The 27605-nt window shown below is 32.8% G+C and overlaps 3 protein-coding genes across 4 annotated transcripts; all 3 read left to right on the forward strand.

Moving 5' to 3' along the window:
- Window positions 1-27605, forward strand: LOC143917921 (uncharacterized). Its single transcript, XM_077439549.1, has 7 exons — window positions 1-240; window positions 327-506; window positions 592-744; window positions 20266-20417; window positions 24862-25072; window positions 27124-27298; window positions 27452-27605. Exons 2-7 carry the CDS (start codon window positions 381-383, stop codon window positions 27583-27585), a joined length of 951 nt encoding a protein of 316 aa, XP_077295675.1. The 5' UTR covers window positions 1-240; window positions 327-380; the 3' UTR covers window positions 27586-27605.
- On the forward strand, window positions 5663-13553 carry LOC143917912 (kelch-like protein 5). The gene is made up of 10 exons (XM_077439537.1): window positions 5663-5800; window positions 5876-6030; window positions 6125-6231; window positions 7381-7578; window positions 7684-7863; window positions 7941-8093; window positions 10254-10405; window positions 12250-12460; window positions 13114-13288; window positions 13409-13553. The coding sequence occupies exons 1-10, from the start codon at window positions 5682-5684 to the stop codon at window positions 13540-13542; spliced, it is 1584 nt and encodes a 527-aa protein (XP_077295663.1). The 5' UTR covers window positions 5663-5681; the 3' UTR covers window positions 13543-13553.
- Window positions 17461-19669, forward strand: LOC143917919 (kelch-like protein 1). 2 transcript variants are annotated; one of them, XM_077439547.1, is made up of 7 exons: window positions 17461-17731; window positions 17810-17964; window positions 18046-18248; window positions 18624-18821; window positions 18912-19091; window positions 19168-19303; window positions 19543-19669. In XM_077439547.1, exons 1-7 carry the CDS (start codon window positions 17613-17615, stop codon window positions 19578-19580), a joined length of 1029 nt encoding a protein of 342 aa, XP_077295673.1. In that variant the 5' UTR covers window positions 17461-17612; the 3' UTR covers window positions 19581-19669. The 2 variants fall into 2 exon arrangements, with proteins under 2 accessions (XP_077295673.1, XP_077295672.1); XM_077439546.1 differs by lacking the exon at window positions 19543-19669 and having other exon boundaries at window positions 19168-19510.

Consider the following 27605-nt stretch of genomic DNA (forward strand, 5'->3'; position numbering starts at 1 on the left):
GGGAATATAACTTTGTCATAATATTATCCAAAAATATTTCAGATAATCCAAGAAGATGAATTCCTCAATATAAGTTGTGAACGACTGGGCGAATTTTTACAGTCGGATGATTTAAATGTAGTAAGAGAAGAGGAAGCATTTCATGGATTGAAGATTTGGGTGCAAAAGAACTACGAGTCTCGGAAAAAGCATTTAGATACCCTGTTGAAATATATCAGATTGCCTTTGTTACCTGTCCAGGTATTTCTACGTGACCAATTTCATAGATAATTCAAATTCATCTATATTTATTTATAATTTTCCAATGTCAATTTCTAAATTTTTAGTTTATATTAAATGAAGTGACACCACTCTGTTACGATTCATTGCGCTGCTATCAAATGATATTGGATACATTCAAATACCATCATAATCCTGAAAAAAGACATGTATTGCCTTCGCTAAATTCAAACCCTCGAAAGTGCTGCAAACAAACTTTATTAATCGTGGGTGGACAAAATGCTAGAGTATGTATTATATTTATATTCATTTCTAAAAATTACAAGTAAAATTAAAACTACATTTACATAAAATGTTTGATTTCAATCTTAGATTTCAAGTGAAATTGCAATTTACAACGCGGACGATGAAAAATGGTCTACTTATTATAATTTAAGCAATGAAACCGCGTATTTTAGTGCTGTTGTGTTGAATAACAAACTGATTACTATGGGTGGAAGTGTTAACGCTAAAATCACGAACAAGGTAACTTTAGTTTCATTAATAGTTTCTAGTTCTATTTAAAGATTTAAATTGTGTACATATTTGTGTGGTCTAGTTGACAATAGTTTTAGTACAGGGTGTCTGGTAGGTCGATGCAAAGCCTTGATGCAAAGCCTTTTCCTCCCGTATTCTGCGCGCGCACATTAATACGGGAGGAAAAGCTTGTTCCTCTTGTTCCTGTTGTATCCTACTCGCGCAAATTAAGTGAGTATGTACCGTTTACCATGCACCATTTTTTTTTTTGATTTTTCGACTTAAGATCTTTCGATTTTCGATCTTTGCCTTCCGATATTTGCGTTTTCTGTAATTTAACATTCTGTCTCGTCACGGAGACCGAAATATACTATACATTATACACATTTATGATTTGCATAAATATTATATGTAATGAGAATATAAATAAATATTAAAATTAAATTGAATACTTAATATTAATTTACATAAAGTCGCAATGAAATTTTCCAGTTTTCATTTCAGGTATGATTTAGTTAGGAATACGTGGACTAATGTGGCTCATATGTTAACACGACGTAGTCATCACGCAATAGAAGTAGTAGGGAAAGAAATTTATTCCATCGGAGGCTTAGACGTTAGTGGTAATAATTTAAACACAATGGAAATCTATGATACCCAACAAGATAAATGGACAGCAGCCCCACCAATGAAAGAAACAACAAATAGTTTTGCAGTAAGAATTCATTGTTATATTCAGGAATTCTACAACTGATCGGTTTTTGTCAATCAGCTATAAAGACAAACACACCACAGTAAAGTCTTCTTCGCTGAATACCATTTGTTGCAACTTACAGGCTGTCGCAATGGGAGACCACATCTACGCTATTGGAGGTTATGATGGATCATCAGCTGTTAAATCAGTGAAGCGATTTGACATCAAGTCTCAAACCTGGACATCGGTGGCCAGTCTTCCTGTATCAATCTGGAGGCAAAAGGCGATTGCTTTCGACGAGAAAATCATTTGCATCGGTGAGTTTCGCAGTCATTTAAATACAGTACGAATTTATCTTATTTAATGGACATTCTGTAATCTTAAAATTGGAACGTTTTATAAACACGACTCATTTGCTTTTTTTTAATTTATATATTAAAAAAGCAAATATGTCTTATAATAATTTCAGGAGGTAAACAATCAAATTCTGTGGTGGAGTTTAAATATGTACAGTACAAATTTATCTCATTCACTAGTCTTTCTGCGATCGTTCTTAAAATTGGCACGTTTTATAAACACACATCGTTTATTAATTTAATGTAAATATTAATCAATATGTCTTTAAATATTTTCAGGAGGTGAAAATTCAAAATCAGTGCTGAAATACGATCCAGGCACAGACAAATGGACAGATCATGGATCAATTCCAGAAACACGTTCCATTTTTAATTTATTAGTAGCACCTATGCACATAATGAAGAATGAATAAATTGTGAAATGAATATTCGAAAAATACGTATTTTATTTCAATTCAACATAATTACAGCAATCCTTATGAGCAATTGACAATGTGCTAACCATGTACTCGAGTCGTTAATATTTTCATCGATGAATGTAGTGGAAAACTTTCATCGTATCAAGGGAACGTTAAATTTTAAAAATTACAGACATCCGAACGCACTATCGTCAATTTGGCATACTAAGTATGTACATATGTATATTTATTAGGCTGGAATGAAATATGCGCAATTTACTGTTACTTCAAAAGAATATCAAAAATATGAAAAAAAATTTAAAACGTCAAAATAAAAAGTAATTATTACCTCCGGTTTACAAATACTTATTAACTTTGAGATACATATGCATGTAGTACAAAAATAAGACAAATATAAATTTTAGCTTGATACGTTCAATGTTGTGGAAAATATCTTGTGGTCACAAATGTTTTTCTTTAATAAGGGAAAAATATCGCACTTCCTGTTTTTCAAACTTTTTTCAAGATTTTTTTATTTGTTTGAAATTTATTGGATATTTTACGTGAAGAGCATATTTAAAAAAAATATTGGATATTTTTCGTGAAGAGCACATTAAAAGAGTAGAAAAAAATAACAGAAGAAAAGTTGAATATTTGCATACTGCCACTTCCGGTAAATTTTATGTCTAACACGGCTTTTAAATTCTTTAAATATGAAATTTCAGTTCAATTCGCTGATAGTTTTGGGAGAAAATATCAAAAAATCTCGAATATGTACTTCTTCCGGTTGAAGTAAAGTATTTAAAATAATACTTGTTTATGTAATCTAATATATAATTTGGAAAGAGACTTTGGATATATGTATGTATCCTTCGTTCGTAGAAACCCGTGACGTCATCGAACAAATTATTCGCTTTTTTCCGATTCAAAGGAATCGAAGTTCGAAAACGTGACCAGTGATGGTTTCTCAATTCAAATCAGTCAAAATCTCAAAATCGAATTTTCGCATGATCACAAAACTTCATACATTGTAATGTAATAATTAAAAATTACCATTAAATGACCATAAAAATTACCATTGAATAACAATGTAACGTCAAAAACGACAAACATCATCAAAAATTTAAGGATATCGATCATAATTACATTAGAATAAATAATGAAAATACGTGGTATGCCAATTTTTCAATAATATAAGTTTTTCATTCCAAATTGACCTTTTTGTCATTTCAAATTGACCCTTTTTCATTTCAAATTGACCCTTTTTCATTTCAAATTGACCCTTTTTCATTTAAAATCGATCATTTTTTAATTTTTTGATTTTGACAGACAGCGTTTGTTGACAAAAAAAACTTATTTCGGTGGAATCCTCGAAAATATCGAATATTATAAAATTAATTTAATTTTTAATTTTTAATAAATTATTAATTTCGTTGATCCAAATAGCGATTTTTCACCGAATGCACAATTATGTGCACACAGGCGACTAGTCACATATAATATTTATAGCATTTAATATTCTCACATGTTGCATTGTGTATGTACATATATTACATGTTTTATTGACAAACAGCAAATACTGTTCAAGTCGAATCATTGAAAAAATCGAATATTATGTCTATTTACTTGGTAGTCATGAACATACACTACCTACTAAACTACATGTTATTATGCAACAAAACTTACAATATTATTATAATTGTAACAAAAATAATGAGAACCATTTCGTAAATGAAGTATTTTGGCAAGTTATCGAACAAATTTATGAAAAAGTGTTTTTATTATTTCATTTTAGTAAAACCAAAATTGTAATTATAATTATTAAACATATGTATTTTATCCAAATAGTCACTTTATACTAACACACTTGTGTACATACATATACATAAATGGTTGAAAATATTTTTAAAAAATCTTCATTATCTTAAGCATATAATGCTTTGAACAAAGTGGTCACGGGTTCAAATCCCAATGGTTTCTGCTGGCCATAAATATAAATACTATTCATTTATACGCATTAACTTTATTTCGAATACTTTTAACATTAAAATAAACACTATTCACTTGGTACACCTTTATTTCCAATACTGTTACGTCAAATGTCATGCACTTAAATTTAGAAAATTTCGACATATGTATGTATATAATATCATGAACTTTTAATTGAATAGTTTTCAGTTGGCAATTGAATGTTTGAGATATTTTTGAAGAAAATTGATATAATAAATATGATTCAACCAGCAGCGTAAACTAGTGGTTAGTATATATGCTTTCGAACATAGTGATCACGAATTCAAGTCCCACTAGTTACTGCTGGCCAGACCTTAGATTTGTGACTCCAGGTCGATCGTATTCTATCAGAGTATGCCAATTTGTCTGATTTTCATTAAAAAGGTTCCAACAAATTGGCAACCTTACCTATTTTCGCGCAAATCTCGAGTTTTCAGTAAATATCGAATTTTGCTGAATTGTATAAAATGCTGCAAATATAAAAAATTACAGATTTAACCAAAGATGTCTCTGTGGATGTTAATTTATATATGTTTTCTTTGTATAATACTAATAATACTTGATTCGAATGTACAATTTTTCTGGCCAGGAAGGCGCATTGGGTTTGCCTGTTGGGCTTCCTCGTATATACATACATATTAGTATGGTTACATATGCATTCATATGGTTACATAAGGCATACATATGGTTAGTTTCTTGAGATTCAACAAGAGATTATTTGAATGAGATGAATGATTGGAATTTTGATTGTTTTTTTTTTTTGTTTTTTTCTTTCTTTTGTTTTGTAAAACTGGTGTGACGCTTTGGGGCAACCTATCAGGTCACACTGGTCATTTTATTGTTATTATTATTATAAATAATAAATTAAATATATATATATATATATATATATATATATATATATATATATATATATATATATATATATATATATATGTGTGTGTGTGTGTGTATATATATATATTAGTAAAGTATAATTATTTACAAATTACATATGTACATGATTGATCAAATTAAGATGATAGGTTTTTGAGCTCTTTTTCCTATTATACTGTACATTAACATTAGAATAATATAATACTATGATAACTAACAAAATTAAATTAAAATTGTAAAATAGAAAATGATCTGTAGATCAGTAGCTATTCAAATAGATATAAGATGTATTGTGAACATAATTTCGTAATAATAAAAAGCATTTAAAAATCAAAATAAATCAAATTAAGAAGAGGATTTTATCTTTCGGCTCAGGAATAATACATCAATTATATAATATATGTATGTAGATCCATTCATCAATAAAAGTTGACGATCAATGATGCTTGAACCAGTACAGTGCGAAATCAATTTCTTATAACTTCAGTTGCCTTTAAGTTATAGTCTCGCTGAAGCGTTTTTGTGATAATTATCACAGGTCTTTTCTGATACAGATTTCAATATCGTTTCGGTGGTTTATTTATAATATAATATAGAAAATTCTTCTCAAAAATGTCAGAGTTCAATACAGAATATCAAGATCAACATACAAAAATTGTTTTGAAACGAATGTTTGATTTTTACGAAGAAGGTTTGTTGTGTAATATCGATTTGGTAGTCGGCAATAACAGGTTCGTGCATTTTGTGTGTATGGTATTTTTAAATAGAATTGTAATTAATTAACACAAACGATTTGCCTTTTCCAGATATCCAGTGCATAAACTGATCCTTGTTACAAATAGCGATTTCTTCAAAAGCAGAATTAATGATACAATCGATGAAATCATTATAGACGACAGTGATGAAATACTCGCCGATTCTGTCAAAAATACGATTCATTTTTTTTACCTCGGTGAAATTGGTAAGAATATATACATATATGTATAATGTGAATAGAAACCGTGTGTTTATAAAAACATTTATATACATATCTTATGACTTCAATTTTATTTCAGACTTAGAACTAAATCTAGCTGTGAACATGATCAAATTCTCCAAAATGATTCAGGCGTGTGAACTCGAAGAATATTGTTTGGCGTACCTTAGGAAGAATTATTTAGAAGTACGTTAATTAATGTATGACTTAATCATGCCGACTTCTATTTGATTTTACATGTATATAGATATTTTATATGGTGGATATTAACATATTATACATATAAATGCATTACTATATCCAGATTCCGATGTTTATATTATATCATTTAAATTTTACACAGAATACTTTCACCGTGACAAAACAAATAGATATTGCAATGGCAATTCTAGTTAAAAGACAAAACAGACAAGTCTGAATTTTGACCATATGTACATATGTATTCCTTTTCTTGAGAAAGCAAAAACAAAAAAAAAAACAGGGTTTAAAAATCAAGTGTTACATATGTAGATTTTTTTTTTATTTAGTCACTCTCAATAGGCTTCCTACTCAATATTAAACCTTTGTTCCGTAATAGATTTTTCTTAATAGTTCTCTAAATTATTCTTGAACCCTTCAACTTCCTTTTGTTCAAAATTGTTTGCGTTAAGTTATATTTTAATTCGAGGAAAAAAGTATACATAAATTTACAGATCAGGTCATTAGAGCGGGAGGGTAAGACACGAAGGCACTTTGTGTCAAATCATGTTCACAATACATCTTATATCTATTTTAATAGCTACTGATCTACTGATCATTTTCTATTTTAAAATTTTAATTTAATTTTGTTAGTAATCATAGTATTATATTATTCTAATGTTAATGTACAGCATACTAGGAAAAAGAGCTCAAAAACCTATTTACAATTCCTATGACTGCTCATAATATATCTAATACATAATATTAATTAAAGACTCTCCAAAGTCGATGACCTAAAGCAGATTGTGTTAAGGTAATCTGTGGTTTCAAAATATAATTTTATCTTGTATGGTATATATGTACATACTTATAACAGCTCGATAAAAAGAACTAAAACCTTGGTTTGTTACGAAATTTAATGATTCTCAATAACTAGGCCTCTAATTCGACATAAAACTGTTGTTTCGTATATAGTTTTTCTAGAATCCTTCAACCTCCTTTTATTCAATATGGTTTTCGTTCATTTATCTTTTCATTCGAGGTAAAAAGTCACATGTTAATAAGAAGGGTGAAAAATAAAGCTCTATGTTTTCAAAACAAACGGTTACATAACGATGTTTTTCATATGGTAATCTAAAAAACCGATTTATATTACAGATAATCCAAGAAGATGAATTCCTCAACATTAGCTGTGAACTCCTGGGTGATATTTTACAGTCGGATTATTTAAATATATCAAGTGAAGAGCAAGCATTTCAAGGATTGAAGATTTGGGTGCAAGGAAACTACGAGTACCGGAAAATGCATTTAGATACCCTGTTGAAATATATCAGATTACCTTTCTTACCTATACAGGTATTTCCTGTTTCATTGTTGGTATATTCGAGGCGTTGAAAAATTACGTAGATAATTAAAATTCATTTATTTTTCAATATCTAATGGGACTAACTAAATTTATAGTATATTATAAATGAAGTGAAACCACCCTGTGACGATTTACCATTCTGCTGTAAAATGCTGTTGGATACATTCACATACCAACATAATCCTGAAAAGAGACTTGAAATCACTTCGATAAATTCAACACCTAGAAAGTGCTGCAAACAAACTATGTTAATTGTTGGAGGATACAGTAGTGATGTATGTATGAAATTTATTTTTAACTCAATTAATTCCAAGTTATGGCTATAGTTTATACAGTCCAATTTGATTTTTAGACTTCAGGTAATATTGAAGTATACGATGCTGACGATGATAAATGGTTTATATATCATAATTTGGACAGTCAAACTTGCCAGTTTGCGGCTGTCATCTTGAATAACAAACTGATTATTATGGGTGGTAAAGTTGGCAATATAACGACGAATAAGGTACCATTAGTTCCATTAGTAAATTTTAAGACTTTAATTTATATTTTACGGCATTCCACATATGAGTAATTGGCTCTCGTTTAGGAGATATGAGCGTTAAAAAAAAATGAGGAAATTTTTAACAGATTTTTGCAGTCTGTAAAAGTGAGTATTGGAATCAATAGTCAGATGTTTTTTCTAAGGATTGTGATTTTTTTTGTTTTGAAATACTTATAATTAATTATCTGGCGAAATTTTGAAGTCAAAAATATAGTTTTTATTTACATATTTTTTGCCCATAATATTATAAGCTATCATGTTTATAGGGATTGATTTTTTTTTCGATGATGTGAATTTTATTTTTATTTTTTCGAAACGTACTAATTCAAGCGGAAAATGATTTTAAATCCAGTTAAAAAAATTCGGATGTGACCAACCCATGACTTTATCTATGTATTTGATTATTATTAGAAGTATAAAAAACGAAATTCGATAATGAAATATGTGTATAAACATACATACACGTTCACACATACCGGCCATGAGACTAATTTCGATACAAATTGCAATGTAGGGAAACTTACATAGACAAAAGTTCCATTTCCGGTTGTCGGATTTTGTTTATATGTTTTTTATTACTTAACATTATTATAAATATATAATATCAAGAAGATGGAAAGAATTTAAAAGGTCAAAATAAAATAATGAAATAGTGTTTTAAAAAAAATTACTACTTCCGGTTTATGAATTCTAGCCAAAACCTTATCAACCATAAGTTGGTACATAATACAAATATAAATGTTCAGCTTTACAGGCTCAGTAGTGTGGAAAAAATCGTGAATTAAAAAAAAATTTGACTTTTTTAAGAGAAAAAAATCCCATTTCCGGTTTATTAAATTTTATGATTTTTTTTATTTTCATCACATTGATACAAGGATTGTAGGTGAAATTTCTTCTGAAGAGCACACATATACAAAGGGTCGAAAAAAATAGTGGAAGAAAAATCGAACAAGAGTAAACTGCCACTTTCTTACTCACCGCCTGGAGTAATTCATATTGTAATTCAAATTATTTACCGCTCGAATTAATACGTTCAGATAAAATAAAATAAATATTGAGATTTGAAACCAACCCTTATAAACGTGGTAAAGTGAAAAATTAGAGAAATTAGCTGTTATTATTACAAAAAAAAAATATGTAAAAAAGTATATATATTTTTTGACATTTAAAACTCGATAGATACTTAAATATACGTATTTTAAAGCAATAAAAAAATCAAAATCAATAGCAAAAACATCTACCTATTGATTTAAATATTCACTTTCAGCACAGCAACACCACATTTTGAATTAAAGACCGTAAAAGCCAATAATTTGTAAAAACCGCACATTTTTTATTTAAACGATCATATCCCTTAAACGAAAGCTAACCAACAAAAATTATTGCCATATTCGAATTTAATAAATCAGACATTGATTACAAAAATTGATTAGTTTTCGCTCTGAAAAGTAAAAAACATGATTTTTTGTTGCTCAGTGATATGGACAATCTGTTTTGACCAAATTAATTAAAGATTTATCTTTTTTGACCAATATGTATGCAATCTTTCGATCATATGTACATATGTACTTAATTACTTTTTAATACTTCAATCACCACTACTAAATGGGATCACTCTCCACTATTAAAATGTGTGTACATTCATAAGTTTGAAAGCATTACAGCATGAGTAAAAATAGTGATATACTTAACCACTTCATCGCCATAAGCGCACCGGTACGCGCGCCTTCATATTTAAGGCTATGACTCGAAATTAATTTTGGTTTTTTCACAGCGAAATCTAAAAATATCCTGTGATACTAATGAAAATGAAAAAAGTCAATATTTTTCGTTAGTTTGTTATATATTCAAGAGGTAGTATCAAGGGTTGGTACTGAACACATAATAAAACAATCGAATCGGTTTATAAAAACGCGTGGCGATTAAGTGGTTAATCAGAGAGAGGGATCTACATAGTTTTAGTGGTGGCTATTTATTCTGATTGATAAAAATATCATTAAAATTCATTAGTCGATGACTGCAAAATAATCCCAACATTCGTGGTATGCGAATTGAATTGTATGCCTTTGAGGATTCATACAATCATTCTACCATTCATTTAATTTTTTGCTTTTTTCACAGGTATCTTGTTTTGATCTTGTCACGAAGGAAACAACAGAATTACAAGTGATGAAAGAAAATAGGCGACTATTTACAGCCACCGTCATCGATGACCAAGTTTTCGTCCTCGGAGGACGAAATGATTATAGCGAAACGACGAATTCCGTGGAAAGGTTATGTTCCCTTATGTTCCCTTTAATTTAAACTCACAAATTTTCTTACCCACGATATTTAACGAGCTAGTCTATTATTTTTATCGTGTCGATTTTGATGAAACCTACTTATCTTGCATTTTGCATACTCCTTGCAAGATTTTTAAACAGGATACAAGCTGTGTTCCTTACTAGTGTGTGTGCCAGCAGGATTCAAGTCATACCCACTCTAACACGAGACCCCGAGCTGTTAAGTCTATGAAATTCGATCATAGGGCTTTAGACCACATATATACATATGCTTCTAATAAATAATCAACTCCCTAATTATCACTTTAGGTGCATATATACAGGTCCAGTGGCGTGCCGTGAAAATCACCCTGTTTTTGTCTCACAGCCTTACTTACGTGTGCGCGAGCAGGATAGAAGGGGACTTGGTATGACGTCATCTAGTAATTTTCATGGCACGCTACTGTATATGTATTTTATTTCACGAAGTCTTATCTATTAATAACTATTAAATAAATAAATCTATTAAGAAAGTGTCTTCCTGCAGCGAACCAACTATGCCAGGAGATTTAAATATTTCAAAATAATTAATTTGAACGGTGTTACATATATTAAATGATAATAATAAACAACAATAATAAATCTTTTGAAAAATATCCATAATTGCGTAAAAAACGCGCCTTTCCATTATACGAAATGATTTTGTGAAAATGATACACACATTTATCGAATGATCTACGGTTCATATGTTGCTAGCTACTGCCTTTTTGTGCAAATATTAATAAGAAAAATATTTATTCTAAATTACGATGAGGGTAGTGCAATCCTTACTGTTAATATTTATTTATTTTATTTTATACAGGTATACACCCGTTTTTATTAACACAACGTATATGTATGTACATATGTATTGTCAACATTGTATATAATTATGATTCAAGGCCAATTTACAAACAACGATCATCAAACATTAAAATCATCATAGAGACATGTATGGACAAATTTTTGCAGCATTTTTAAATATCAAATTTTGCAAGAAATAGGACAGGATTGCCAATTTGTTGGAACGGTTTCCAATAAACTTTCAGAACTACTAGTTTACAGATTCTTTTCAAAACCTTATCAATTTTAAGATTGTACGCAAACGTTACATTTTTTCCTTTTTTCAGAAGAAAAAACCCCACTTCCGGTTTATCGGATATTTTTTACTTTATCTGTTTTTATATTTACATGATTGAAAGTAGAATTCCGAATATATAATACATATTGTAATTTTTTCCTAAAGAGCACACATATGCATTTATTTATACAGGCATATACTCATTTTTACTAACACGACGTCTATTGTCAACATTGTACATAAGTATTATGCAAGACCAATTACAAATATCGATCATCAAACATTACAACCATCAAAGACACATCTATGGACAATTTTTTGTAGCATTTTTTAGCATCAACAAATTATGATATGCTGTGAACTCTCATAATTTTACGAGATATAGGACAGGACTGCCAATTTTTTGGAAATGTTTCCGATGAAATCAGATAAATTCGCAAACTCTGAAAGGAAATAATCGACCATTATGTCACAAATCCAAGGTTTGGCCAGCAACAAAGCCAGGGATAGACCCCGTGACCACTCAATCGAATGTATCACACGCTAACACACACGTTAATCATATAAATAAATAATGCATATGTAGATTGTGCTTCGTAAAAATTAAATGAGAAGATGTTACATAAATAATAAAATTAAAATAAATAGTAAATATTAATCCCGAAACTCTAATTTAACATAAAACGAAAATATGTAATGATGTAGTATTAATTTATTTTTCTGTTTTTCATTTCAGATATAATTTTGTTACGAACACGTGGACTAATGTGGCTCATATGTTGACAGCTAGATCTTGTCACGAAATAACAGTAGTGGGGAAAGAAATTTATGCCATCGGAGGTGTGGACAATGGTGGTAATAGATTAAACACAATGGAAATATATAATATGCAACAAGATAAATGGACAGAAGCCCCATCATTGTCAGAAAAGAGATATTATTTTGCAGTAAGAATTATTTTTTTTATTTAAACATTGCTTAACTGATCGGTTTGTATCAATCAGATGTAAAGACAAACATATTACAGCAAAATCGTCTTGGCTGAATACTGTTGCGTAGTGGTAGGTTGAGGATCCAAATGAAAGGCCAAAGTCGCTTCACAGCATTTATTGAATGATTCAGGAGGTCCACACGCAGCTAGCGCTCGTTCCAGAATAAATCTGATGTGGCCTAAGTACCTCATTATAAAGGACAAAGTTGCTCACCACAGCTTCCCAGATCCGTTTATGTATCTATTGTTTAGGCACGTACAGTTTTGAGTGAGTCTCACGCTCTCATGCTCTTGAGGTCCACACGCAGCCAGCGCTCCCTCCAGAATGATCTCTGATATAGAATGTGAACCTCCTTATAAAAGACAAGTCACTCACCACAGCTTCCCCAATATATTAATTTATCCATTGTCTAGGCACGTACAGTTTTAAGTGAGTCTCGCGCTCTCGTGCTCTCTTGCTCTCGGGTTCTGAGAATTCTAGCGGGTATTTACTGAGTCTCGTCGGGTTGATTCGGGGGGGTCTCCATTGTTCACCCTCGAATTCATTTAGACAGTGGATAATCCCTCTATTGTGTTGCCACATTACAATAACATATTTGGAACTTGCAGGCTGTCGCACAGGGAAACCACATTTACGCACTCGGTGGTCATGATGGATCATCGACTCTTAAATCAGTGGAACTATATGACTTCAGGACTGAAACCTGGACAATGTCGATCAGTCTTGCTGAACCAAGATGGGGACACAAGGTGATTGCTTTCGACGACGAACTCATTTGGATCGGTAAGTTTCGCAGGCATTTAAATACAATACGTTGTGTTATCATTCTGAAAAGTCGAACGCTTTATAAAAACGAATCTTTGGCTAATTTAATTTAAAAATTTCTCGTAATAATAATTTCAGGGGGTGATCAATCCATTACAGTGCTGGAGTACGATCCAGGCACCTGCAGATGGACAGATCTTGAATCGATTTCAGAACCACGGTTCTATTTTAATTTATTAGCAGCACCTGCGCATCTATTTAAAAATGAATAAATATTATAATAAATTTTTGGAAAATGCGTGTTTTATTTTAATTCAACACAATCAATTAATTGAACACATCTAAATGCACTAAATGGCAAAGACGAGATATTCATGGGATTGCGCAGATGACATTTCGATGTACATTGATGATTGGCAATTCGTAAAATTGAGTTGGATCTTTCTGGCAAGTTTAAAATGGCAAAAGCCGAGACAAAAGTATGAAATGAGGTTTGCAACCATTTGTAGCGGAACGACATGGAATATGTATACATATATAAATTTGAATGTAAATGAAAATGTTATTTATTGAGAAGTGAAACAATAGTGAACCATTTTTTGTGGGCAAAAGAAACTTGTCCGCCGATCTCTGCTAATAAGTACCGATATTTTTAATGTAGATTATTAATTATTATTATTAACTGAGTATTTCTTGTAAATAAATGTTAACGATTTATTAATTAAAGTTCGTAGTAAATTAAAAAAAAAACAATGTTATATTGCGGGTTTCTAACAGCAGAGGCGTCATTTCATAATTTCCCATATGGGAGCAAAATTTTTAACCAGTAAGAAATGGCATTCTAAAGGGGGGGTGTATTATATTAAAAAAAATAGTGTATATGAATTTTTACTATTTCTTTTAATCGTTTTTTTTTATTTGTATATTTTTACTAATAAAATTAATAGTAAAATAATTTTAAAAAAATCTATTAAGAGATTTGGGGATAAACGCATATTTATAAATAGTCTCCTGAAAATCTTTCAAAGCAAGACAAAATATATTTGGGACTTTTTTTCTAGGAATTCGACGTTTTTATACCTGACAGTGTGCTAAAGAATTTCGATATTCTATTTTTGTTGGTTTAGTATTTTAATTCAAATTCATAATATAATAAATTAAACAATATAGATAGTCCCTGAAGTGAAGCCCCTGTCTAACAGGTCTTTTTTAATGAAAGCATGTCCTCTTTTTTGAAAAAAATCTTTTTTTTCTGCCCCACATTGAACGAATATAGTCATGAACGAACAATATGTGGATCAATGAAAAAACCCAATTAAGGTCTGTTCATACCTAGTCGGCACGAACCGACTTCAGCAGGTATCCGGCCGTACGAAAAGTATTTTGTATGGGTATGTTCATTTCAACCGTCACGTTTACGCCACGGCAGGCTTACAGCAGTACCCGACATTTCCTGTTCATACCTTACAACAACATCCGTCAACGTATCGTATCCGTCTTTTTGGCCATCGTGGAGATATACACGCGAATTACGTGCCATGAGTCTGCCGCTTTGCTGTTTTGGACCAATCATCGATAGTGACAGTTGACAGCTGTTCAATCTTTCGACATGGTTTTGGCGCTGACAATGACTTTTTGACAATGCTTCCTTAAATTTTGTAGATTTTTTGGTGATTTGTGTTTTTATTTTATCCAATATTGTTTCAAATTGGTATCGGTTCATACGGAAATATTTAAAAAAAAATTGTCCATCATCCACAAGCTCCTTATACAGTTTCCAAAACTCTCCTTTGGTTTTTCTATTTTTTAACATGGGATGCACATCAAAACGCCTCCGTGCTTTTTTAATGCCTTCTTGAGCTTCTTCTTCCAACAACAACGCGATTATACATAATTTTTCGTTCGATAAACGCCGAAACATTTTTGTTGACTTGTATTCTGACGCGTAGCTACGAATGCACGTGTATGCATTCATATTGTAAGTACTCGACAATACGACGTAAGCAATATTGCGCCGTATCGTTATGGCCTGTAATGTATAAGTAAGCCGATTTTGCCTTGCACTCGGCCAAAGTGCTGTAAACGTGAAGTGACCGCGACATGTAGCTAGATATGAATATAAATGTAATAAAATGACATATTTGAAACGGAGTCGTGCAGTGCTGAAGCCGTGCAGTGCTGTTAAGTATGAACAGACCTTTAAAAGTAGCCAAATTACTGTAGAGGTAGGATAGTCACAGTGCTATCCATTGTCCGGCAAATCTTTAGCAATGCATTAACAACCTTTGAACAATACACGGCCCCCTCAGGCTCCGGTGACTACACATTAGGAGCATGCATTTATACCAAATGCAACTCTGAAATGAGCTATATTTTTTTGATTTTTTAAAGCACGAACCCGCGTTATCAAAAAAGGTCATTCTTGTTAAATAAATCAAAATTAATGTAATTTAAATTTTAAATGATTGTTTAATAGTCTTGTGGCGGCTCGCTTATACGACATGGTCGAGTTTGGTTGCCTTCCTGCGAGTGGGAACCAACTCGGCTGGGTTCGGAGAGCCACTACTCACTCTGCCTTTAGCTGTCATATAATAAACACGTGCATTAACATGCCAGTCGTCTCATTCGTTCGTCCCCCATAGTCTAAATTAATATACTAACATTTTATAATAAATGTTATAAACATATTGTCAAATTGTAAAATTAAATCAAACATATAGTACACCACTTACACGTATATTTGGCATTCCTCAAGGCACGGTCCTCGGACCATTACTTTTTCTAATATATGTAAATGACATTTTCCAACAGAAAATAAAGGGTGATTTAATCTCTTATGCAGATGATACTGTATTATTAGTAAAAGGCCAAACTTGGGAAATAATTAACAAACTTGCAAATGAAGATATTAATACTTTGAAATCATGGTTTGATAATAACCTACTTACACTTAATGCAAAAAAAACAACATATATATATATTATTCTCATTACAAAAAATACCTATAGAAAAAGTTAATATTATAATCCATGATGAAAAATGTGACTATGTAAACTGTAAACTACATGATCCTGTTTGTACTGTAATCAACTCTTCTTCTGAAATTAAATATCTCGGTGTTATCATTGATCAAAACATGAAATGGACAAGCCATATTACAGAGCCAGTAAAGAGAATAAGGAAATGTATATATATATATTTGTTAGGTTAAGAAATATTTTAAATGTGAAAATAATAAAAAATGTGTATTATGCCCTTGTCCACTCTCTGCTTATCTATGGAATTATAGGTTGGGGAGGATCCTACAAAAGCAATCTAAATTCAGTAAAAGTTTCGCAAAAAATTATTATAAAAGTAATACTTAAAAAAAACTCTACTTTCTCGACAAAATCGCTTTTTAAACTATTTCCAGTACCAAATATCGATGACATATTTAAGCAAGCTTCCATTATAAAAATGTGTAAAGAAAAAAATAACAAAGAATATCAAGAATTTTATAAACTAATGAGAAATGGAAACCAATTTATCACACCAAATTTTAAAACAACACAAATGCAAAACCATTATATTTTCCAAGCCATAAATAACTATAATAATCTCCCTTCTGAATTGCGCTGTATTGTTAACCAAACAGAACAAGTAAAACAAATTAAATACTTTTTCAAAAAAAACTTTATAATAGATTTTAAGAATTTATAATAGAATCGTAGCTCCCTTATCAGGCACAAGAGCTACTCTTATCTGATAAGGAATACATGTCCAACTTTGTAATAAACATTATATCCTGTAAATATATGTATATGAATAAATAAAAAAAAATAAAAAAAATATAAAGAATTTATTTAAGTAACAAAACGATTATTTATCCATATATACATATGTATATCCTTTCTTTTCTCCAAAAAAATGTGTTCGTATAACGGCACCTACCGGTCGGTGAGGAAAGTTCACTTGGCCATAAGACGTTGATAGATGAGCTGCGCATTTCAACATTTTTACTTTATTTAGACATGTTGCAGAATAAAGTCACTTCAAAATGCGTTCATATATGGCTTTTTCATATTTGCGTAACACGTTAATAATGATCATCAATTTTAGTAGAGGATTTCAAGCCTTTCGGCTCAATATGTAATACTATGAAGATCGATTCGTCAACAAAGTTTGTCGATCAATGATGCTCGAAGCAGTGCAGTGCGGAAACTTTTTACTAACGACCTGTTGACAGTTGAATTCGACTTCTCGACTTGTCAGTTGCACGTGCTCTTGTTATTATAATATTATTGTCGTTTCGGTGCTCAAATTCAAATTAGAATATATATTTCATACATCATACTAAACTAAAATGTCGAAATTCAATGGAAAAGTTCCCGAACAACGTGCTAAAATAATTTTAAGCCGAATGTTTGACATTTACGAACAAAGTTTGCTGTGTAATATCGATTTGGTAGTCGGAAATAACAGGTTGGTGCATTTCTTCTGTATATACCATTTGCCTATATAGTTGCACTTATTTATATCAAACGAATTGCATTTTTCCAGATTTCAAGTACACAAGTTGATCCTTGTTACAAATAGTGATTTTTTCTTAAGTAGAATAAATGATACAACCAGTGAAATCATTTTAGAAGACAGTGACGAGATACTCGCGGAGTCTGTCAAGAAGACGATTAAGTTCTTGTATTTCGGTGAAATTGGTAAGAATATATGTAGGTGAATAGAAACCGTGTGTTTTGAAAACATATATAAACATATCTATGGTCAAAATTTAATTTCAGACTTGCAACTACATCTAGCTGTGAACATAATCAAATTCTCCAAAATGATTCAGGTGTGTGAACTCGAAGAGTACTGTTTGGCGTACCTCGAAAAAATAAGAGACAACAAAAATTACATTTTTATTGAAGATTTTGCCAAACATCATGGATATTTGCAATTACTTGAGCGAACAAAAGTTTATATTGCGAAGAATTATTTAAAGGTACGTCTTAAGTATGCCTTTATGTTATTGATTTATATGATGTTGTATTTGGTATCATGGATTTTAATATAAACACAAACTTAGCTATAAGCTATAGTTATAACATGACCCAAACCAGTCCTAATTTTGTCCATTTTATAATCTTAATGCGTTTTTTCCCCTCTTTTCAGGCACCTATTAATGTACACATCGCAACTGCGCATTTTACATACATATTTCTACCCTTTTGAAACAATTCAATTTCGATCTTCAAGTGCTTTTTTTTTTCAAAACAACTACATAGAGCTTAAAAGATTTATATAATGATACCACATAAAAACTGTGAAATAACTGTGTTTATCATAATATTATCTAAAAATCTGATTGGTATTGCAGATAATCCAAGAAGATGAATTCCTCGATATGAGTTGTGAACGACTGGGGGAACTTTTACATTCGGATGATTTAAAAATAGCAAGAGAAGAGCAAGCATTTCAAGGATTGAAGATTTGGGTGCAGAAGAATTATGAGTCTCGGAAAAAGCATTTGGACACCCTGTTGAAATATATCAGATTACCTTTGTTACCCGTCCAGGTATTTCCTGCTTCATGACAAATTTCATAGATAATTCAAATTCGTCTATATTTGTTTATAATTTTCTAATGTGGATTTCTAAATTTTCAGTTTATATTAAATGAAGTGAAACCCCTCTGTTACGATTCATTAAGTTGTTGCCAAATGCTGTTGGATACATTCGAATACCATCATAATCCTGAAAAAATACCTCGATTTACTTTGTTGAATTCAAAACCTCGAAAGTGCTGCCAACAAACTGTATTAATTGTAGGAGGAGACGATGATACAGTATTTGTCATATTTATTTTCATTTCTTAAAATTACAAGCTAAAGTTTCATTAATAACGTCCGTTTTGAATTTAAGACTTCAGGTAAAATTGAAATTTACGATGCTAACAATGACAAATGTTATACATATCATGATTTGAACAATAAAACTACTGAATTTGAGGCTGTGGTGTTGAATAACAAACTGATTACTATGGGTGGTATTACTGATGGTAAAACCACTGGACAATCTTCATGTTGTTATGGTCGCTCCCCACCTAATATTTAATATAAATGTATAAACAGAGGGCTACCGACGGGGCACTGCGTTCATTCAATAATGAGTATCAGTTAAACATTCAATAGGTGATGTGCCAATCACCATACACCAGCCGGCAGTCCCTCTTCTATTTCTTGTAATAAAGGAAAGTAAAACCGACAAGAAAGGAGTCATTATTACTCAATTACAAAGTTTTCCAACCACAAACAAGGTACCATTCGTTCCATTAATAAGCTTTTACTTCTATTTTAAGATCTAAATCATATGAATATAACGCGATCTATTAGGCAGATTCCACATGGTCGTTGACACTAAAATAGTGAGTTTGTGTTTTGATCAAATAAATTGAGATTTTTCTTTTTTTGACTGATGTTAATGTTAAAGGGTTAAATCTAACATCAAGTTTTCGTCAAAGTAAACATCGCTTCATACGAAAGTGTACATTGACGAGTCAGTGTACGATCGAGCGGAGGATGCCCTCGCTAAACCATCAACGAATAAATTTCAGAGTGTGTTTGACAACTAACCTGAGCATAAGAGAGTTTGACAGTTACCTTCCAAAAATCCAAATCTCAAACTCGATTCAAATTCAATTATTAAATATAACAACATATATACAGGCTATTTTTAATATTTCAAAAGCAATCAGACTAATCATATTTAGCCATATTGATAAAATAATTTGTATGTACATTTACAAGTCAAGAGTAAAAATTGATATTGCCCTAATCAGAAAGAGGATACTATTTTTCATTGTAGCTATTTATTCTGTTAGACCAAAATGAATTTCTGACTAAACTCGAAAGTCAATGATTACAAAATGATATAAAAATTCGTGAAATCCGAATTGAGGATTAAACGTCAATTGCCCAGGTCAAAATAAAAATATATTTTTACGTTTCGCTAATTTCACAGGTGTCTTGTTTTGATCTCGTCACAAAGGAAACAACAGAATTGAAAGCGATGCAACAAGAAAGGCACTTATTTGCAGCCACGGTCATCGATGACCAAGTTTTCGTCATCGGAGGACAGAATAATGAAGAAGAATCGATAAATTCCGTGGAAAGGTTATTTTTTTGAGTCAAAAATTAATTTTTCGTTCCTTCGGTATTTGACGGGATAATCTATTATTTGTTTAATTTTTTATTGGGTTGATTTTAAAACGGAAAATTAATATTAACACTTGCTTGCGGGCCAAATCGTAAATGCCCCTTGCCGTGTAGCAGGCACAAATCACAGAAATTTTCAAAAATTCCCTTCAAATTATAGAAAATTTCAAAAAAATTATAAAATCTTTTATAAATGACTGTAAATTGAACAAAACATTTAAACCTAAAGACTGACAAAAAGAATTAAAATGGAAGTTCTAATGATTATTTTAAGGCTTCTAATTAACCGATTAGTATGAAAAAGGGGTTATCTACCCCATTCTTATACAACAAAATTTTTCAACTGAGAAAAAAATCTAAAAAAATTCCCATCATCTTTATGATATAAATTACTTCAAAATTTATAAGATAAAATTTTTTTGTACTGGGATAATTACCCTTTTTTTTAAGTAATAAAATTTTTGAATTGAGTTGAAATTTAAAAATATTACTATCATATTTATTATATAATTGATTGCAAAATTTAAAATATAATAATTTTTAGGACTAGGGTAACCATTTTTTTTTATCGAAAAAAAAGTTTGAAATTTTTTTTTAAAATATTCCATCGTCTTTAAGGGGGTATTCTAGTCTAAAGGCATACATTTTAGGTATTTTTTCAGGTGCAATAAAAAAAATATTTTTACCATCCATTATTTTACCAAATATTTATTAATGTTTGAAGAATACATAGAAAATAAAATCAAAGGAAAAAATTCAAAATTCAAAAAGTTACAGGCTGATGAAGTGAGGGGTCTCAAAAAAATGGTGCGCCCTGGTTGACACGATTCCAACCCTCCTAGTATTCCAAAATCAAAAAAGTAAATTAATTCTTAATCCAAACAAATGCTGCTATGGCATGAACGGTTATCGGTGAACAGACGGTCTGTGAAAGAGATGGCTGCGTACGTAATGGCAGAGTAAACGAGATCATGGTGAACAGACGGGGTGAGAAAGAGATGGCCGTATATGTAATGCCTGGAGCGCATCCTCGGTTTACGGAAAATCTGTGAACGAGTTGTCGTGTCACCGGCATGAACTACGGAAAAGTCAAACAAAAATTTTTTCGCAAAATAGCGGCTGTTTGAAATAAAAAGTCTAGTCTTTTACCAGTTTTTTTGACTTTTCCGAATTTTTTAAAAATATTGAAAATTGGAATTTTGTCATAGTTCTAGTTCATGCGATAGAGGAATGTATAGAGAAGGCTCACACCAAATTTCAAGTAAATTGGTCCGATCAGCGATCATCTATACATCAAATTTACAATAAAAAATTGCCAAAAGAAGACAAAAAATAAAGCACTCGAAGGGTGGGCAGTCAGGAAATTGGACGCACCAGCACTCGAAGGGGCCATAGCGCTCAAGAGAGAGACTGTTTTCAATGGTGTATCTGGGAGAGGGGCTGAAGAAGTTACTCAATCGCTCAACGACCTTTTCCGCTTTGCTTGCAACGCCTCAATGCCCAAGCTTGGCAGCGGCGTGCGTCGACCCCCAGTGTACTGGTGGAATGACGGGATAGCAGAACTCCGACGGAAATGCACAGCTTGTCATCGCAGGATGCAACGACATCCCGACTGCGACGAGCGACGTCAAGCGTATAAAAAGGCTAGAAAGGCTTTGCGCAACGCAATCAAGAGAAGCAAATCGCAGTGCTGGGAAGAGATGTGCAACTCTGTCAACGCCGATCCATGGGGTACACCTTATAAGATTGTGAGGAGGAAACTTCGGCGATCGATAGATGATCCTTACCTCAACAACCAATCAAATCTGGAGATGGTAGTTGATGGACTCTTCTCGACCCGGGAAAATTCTGACGTCATCGTCAGGAGAAATATGGACAATGATGTAACCGAACAAATACCCATCTTTACTGACGAGGAACTAAACATGGCTGCCAGACGACTACAGACGAACAAAGCCCCAGGACCGGACTGCGTCCCAAACGCAATCATCAGACGGGTCGCTGACTCAGATCCTGCACTACTACTTGCAGTATACAACTCTTGTCTGACAGAAGGGACGTTTCCTTCTTCTTGGAAGAGACAAAGATTGGTACTTATTCCGAAGGGAAACAAGGTCCAGAATAGCCCATCTGCATACAGGCCGCTTTGCATGCTGGACGGACTCGGCAAGCTTTTGGAGAGACTGATTCTCCAGCGGCTACAGAAGTACCTTGAGGATCCTACGAAGGGACTTTCGCCACACCAGTTTGGCTTCCGCCCGGGGCGCTCGACAATTGAGGCAATACAACAGGTCATTGACACTGTTAAGAAAGCATGGGAGGGAAGTGTCAAAGCAAGCGGGCATGTCGTGATGATTGCACTTGATATTAAGAATGCATTCAACTCAGCAAAATGGAACCTGATCCTTGAAGCGCTCCAAAGAATTGAGACACCAGCATACTTGGAGCGGATAATCAAAAGTTATCTTTCGGACAGACAGCTGGAATACAACTGTAATGGCATTCAACGACAGCGAACGATCACGGCAGGCGTTCCACAGGGCTCGGTACTTGGACCTGCACTGTGGAATGTCATGTATGATGGTCTTATACGTGTTCCATTTCGCCCAGAGGCGAAGATAGTTGCCTTCGCCGATGATGTAGCATTGCTAGTTGCGGCGAAATCTGTAGAACTCTTGCGAGCTATTTGTGAAGACTCGATCGGAAAGATACGGAGATGGCTGTCGAACGCTGGATTGGAATTAGCAGTTCAAAAGACTGAGGCCGTGTTCTTCACCAGACGAAGGAAGTTAATACCGCCGCAACTCTTCATCGACGGGCACGAGGTGAAATATAATAGATCGATCCGATACCTGGGAGTATGGATCGATGACAAACTTCGCTTCACTGTACATACAGAAAAGGCGGCGGCAAAAGCAGCAGGAGTTGCCGAAGACTTGGCCAGGTTGATGCCCAACATAGGAGGACCCAAAACAAACAGAAGAAAACTTTATAATGAAGTAGTCCACTCGGTTCTGTTGTACGGCGCTCCGATATGGGCGGATGCAATGACAACGGAAAAGGCGAGACTCAACATAGCAAGAGTTCAGCGAAGAAGTGCGCTAAGAGTTGCTGCTGCATATCGCACGGTATCCGAAGCAGCCATCCTTGCAATAACAGCCATACCACCCATCGATCTGCTCGCAGAAGAGCGGAAAGCGGTCTACAGAGGGGAGCAAAAAAATGACTCAAAAGAAAGAACTATGTCTTTGTGGCAGACTCGATGGGATGCGTCAACTAAGGGTCGGTGGACCCATCGACTCATCAGAGACCTGAGGGTTTGGAGCCGGATAAAACATGGTGAACTGTGCTTTCACCTAACTCAAATTATAACAGGACATGGCTGCTTCGGAAGCTATCTGCACAAGATAGGAAAAAGAGCAACACCAGGATGTCATCACTGCAGTGCAGAAAACGACGATGGTGAACACACTGCATTCGATTGTCCAGCATGGAACGTACATAGAACCAATCTAAAAATGAACTCGGTGTTAACTCATTAACGATGACTAACATGATTCCTGCTATGCTTGAGAGTGCAGAGGCGTGGACAGCGTGCACTACGTTTGCAGTATGCATCATGCGGGAGAAAGAAGAGGCAGAACGCGATCGAGAGAAAAGAAGTCGGACTTTGTAAAATGACGAGAGCCTATATGGCTATCCTGGCTGCCACCCTTGAGCAATACTTAATTAGTAGCCGGGTGGTAGCTGAAGAGGAGGGGGGTTTTAGTGGGTAAAAATCCCACACTACCACCGGAATTAAACACGTCGGTGGTGTCTTCTAGAAGATTTCCCCCCGCCGGAAAAAAAAAAAAGTAAATTGGTCCAGTATAACTTGAGATATCATGTCAACCGTCTCGAAAAAAGTAGTTTCGAGAAAAACGCGTTTAAAGTTTCGGGTTAGCTTACGTGCCGGTCAGATGCCACGTCACTAAAGCAGCTATATCTCCGAAAATAATTGGAATTTTAAAAAATCCTCTTTAGGACATACATATTCTAAAAGGTTTAAGCTTTAAAAAAAAATTGATTTCTTCAAATTTCTAGACTTGAATACCCCCTTAAGCTATAAATAATTGTAAAATTTAAAATAAAATAAACTTTTGGACTGGGGTAACCAAACTTTTTTTATACAACAAAATCAGATATGTCTTTGGGCTATAAATGATTGCAAAATTTGATAATATTTTGACTAGGGTTTTTTTATACAAAAAAAATTTTCAAGTTGGAAATAAAATTTAAAAATATTCCCTTTGTTTTTATGCAATAAATGATGACAAAATTTAAAATAAAATATTTTTTTGGACTAGGATAACCAACCATTTTATTTGCAAGTTGCAATTAAATTTTCCGGTTTTCATTTCAGGTATGATTTAGTTACGAATACGTGGACTAATGTGGCTCATATGTTGACACCACGTTCTTATCATGCAATAGCAGTAGTAGGGAAAGACATTTATGCCATTGGAGGTGGGGAAGACTCTAATAGTCATTTAAACACAATGGAAATCTATAATACAGAACAAAATAAATGGACAGCAGCCCCACCAATGAAAGTAAAAAGTGATGAAATTGCAGTAAGAATTCATTTTTACTTTATCTATGTACGTACTAACTATATATGAGGTTATGTGGTCATGCGAAAATTCAAACTCGGGATTTTGACTGATTCGAACTCAGAATCGATCACTGATCACGTTTTCATGATCTAGAAAAGATATGTATGTGTGTGTGTCTGTGTATTATGGAGACTTAAACACACGAAGTAAAACTAAATTGGTAAATCGGTAACTGAAGTTCTTATCGATACGACGAAAAGTTTACGATAATATATATTTCCGGTCTTTAAAAAAAGACCGGAAATGGTACCTCTCTGGTCAGTTTTTGATCCTGGTAGATTCATCTCGAATTCTCTTTTTTAAATTTGCAAGAAAGATCCAACTCAATTTTAACAATTGTCTATCATAAATGTAAATCGGTATGTCACCTATGACCAAATTAATATCTGGCAGGGACGTCATTTCAGCTTTTTCTTAGGGGGGGCAGGCAAAAATTGGTCAAATTGATTTTGATTTTTTTTTATATCGGAATAAAAATGGAAAATATTCTTTGCATACATCTCATTGAGTTTTAAAATATAAAAAAATAATCTTATTTTTGAAAAAAGAATTATAAAAATATTATGTAAAAAGACAATAAAGAAGGTTCGTAAAAATGCGAAATATTTTTTCCAAAAATCTTCACATGGTCAACAAAAATCATCCGTCAAACTGTGTCACTAAAAAACTATAAATTAACTTAATTTCTACCCATTGTCTTTTTACTTTTTCTATATACATACATGTGTACGTAATGACAATAGATGAAGTTTTGAGATCATGCAAAAATTCAAACTCAGAATCGATAACTGATCACGTTTTCATAATCTAGAAAATTGTGTGTCTGAGTGTGTGTTTCTGATTGTCTGTTTTTTTATTTTTATAATTTTATATACGTATGTACATATGTATGTATATATAAAATTATTTTTATCTCAACTGGAAGTAGTACTTTTACCCTATAAGATCGAGGTGTTTTTATGTTTTTCTTGGAAGCTTTTTGGCGTATTGAACTGATATTTCATATCTAGAATTATAAACTTAATGCCAAGTTATATATAAAATTTCGTGAACACCCGTTAACCGACAGTGGCAGTTTACCGGATTTTTCTTTACCACACCCCTGAACGTATCAAGCTGAAAATTTATATTTGTATTCTTTGTGTATTAATATTGTTACGTACGCCGTGGATTGAGCGAATTGTACTTAGACCAACGGATATCTGTTATCGGATTAACTAAATGCATGCACTTACTTCCAAAGATTATATCTGGACTCTAAGTGCATTTAGGCTAAACAATGACCGTTATTAGTTATTTCTCTGAATCGGTACGGGAAGACCCAATGTCTTGGAAATACATATCCGAATACGTGACTATACAACAGGTAAACAGATTAGGCGTCCTGAGAGATCTACCCTTTATAAGGCGGTACGTAGGCGATATAATTCATTCTGGACTTAGCAGTGACACTGCGTGTATCTCCTTAATCATCAATAAATGCTGTGAAACGACTGTTGGCCTGTTACTTGGATCCTCCACCCACCCCTACGCAACAATATTGATAAGGTTTTAGTCAGAAAGCAATTTTATTAAATAACTAAATCTTCTTGCAATTGTATTTTCGGTTCCGTTAATTCTACGAAGGGAAGTCATAAATAAACGACCTTTCAGTTGTAAATAAAATGAGGTGGACCTTTCTAACAATTCGCTCCACAGGTCGAACTGCAAATCGGTATGGCACCTGTGACCAAATTAATATCTGGTCTTTGACACATGATTGCATACAACCGGCCGCGAAACCTACTGCTGGAAATGCTCGCGCTCTAAAATGGCGTAATGTTTCATTCTCGAATTTTGTTTTTTATCGTTCTTATATTTCTCAAATACATAGATAGAGTCGTGAGTTGGTCACATCCGAATATTTTTACTAATGAATCCTATAACACCGATTTGTATTAATGAGCTTTAAAGACAAACACACCACAGTAAAGTCATCTATGCTGAATACCATTTGTTGCAACTTGCAGGCTGTAGCAATGGGAAACCACATTTACGTTATTGGAGGTTGTAATTGGACATCGGCCATTAGATCAGTGGAGCGATTTGACATAAATTCTCAAACCTGGACATCTGTGGCCTGTCTTCCTGAACCAAAGCAGAGGCACAAGGCGTTTGCTTTCGACGAAAAAATCATTTGTGTCGGTGAGTATTGCAGTCATTTAAATATGTACAGTACAAATTTATCTCATTTACTGAGTGTTGTGTGATCGTTCTAAAAATTGTATCGTTTTATAAACACGAATCGTTTATTAATTTAATGTTAATATTAATCAATGTGTTTTTAAATATTTTCAGGAGGTGCTGATTCAAGATCAGTGCTGAAATACGATCCTGTCACAGACAAATGGACAAATCATGGATCAATTTCAGAACCGCGTTCCTTTTTTAATTTATTAGTACCACCTACATACATTATAAAGAATGAATAAATTTTGAAATAAATTATCTG

The sequence above is a fragment of the Arctopsyche grandis genome, chromosome 10 (genome assembly GCF_051622035.1).
Source record: "Arctopsyche grandis isolate Sample6627 chromosome 10, ASM5162203v2, whole genome shotgun sequence".
Lineage (NCBI taxonomy): Eukaryota > Metazoa > Arthropoda > Insecta > Trichoptera > Hydropsychidae > Arctopsyche > Arctopsyche grandis.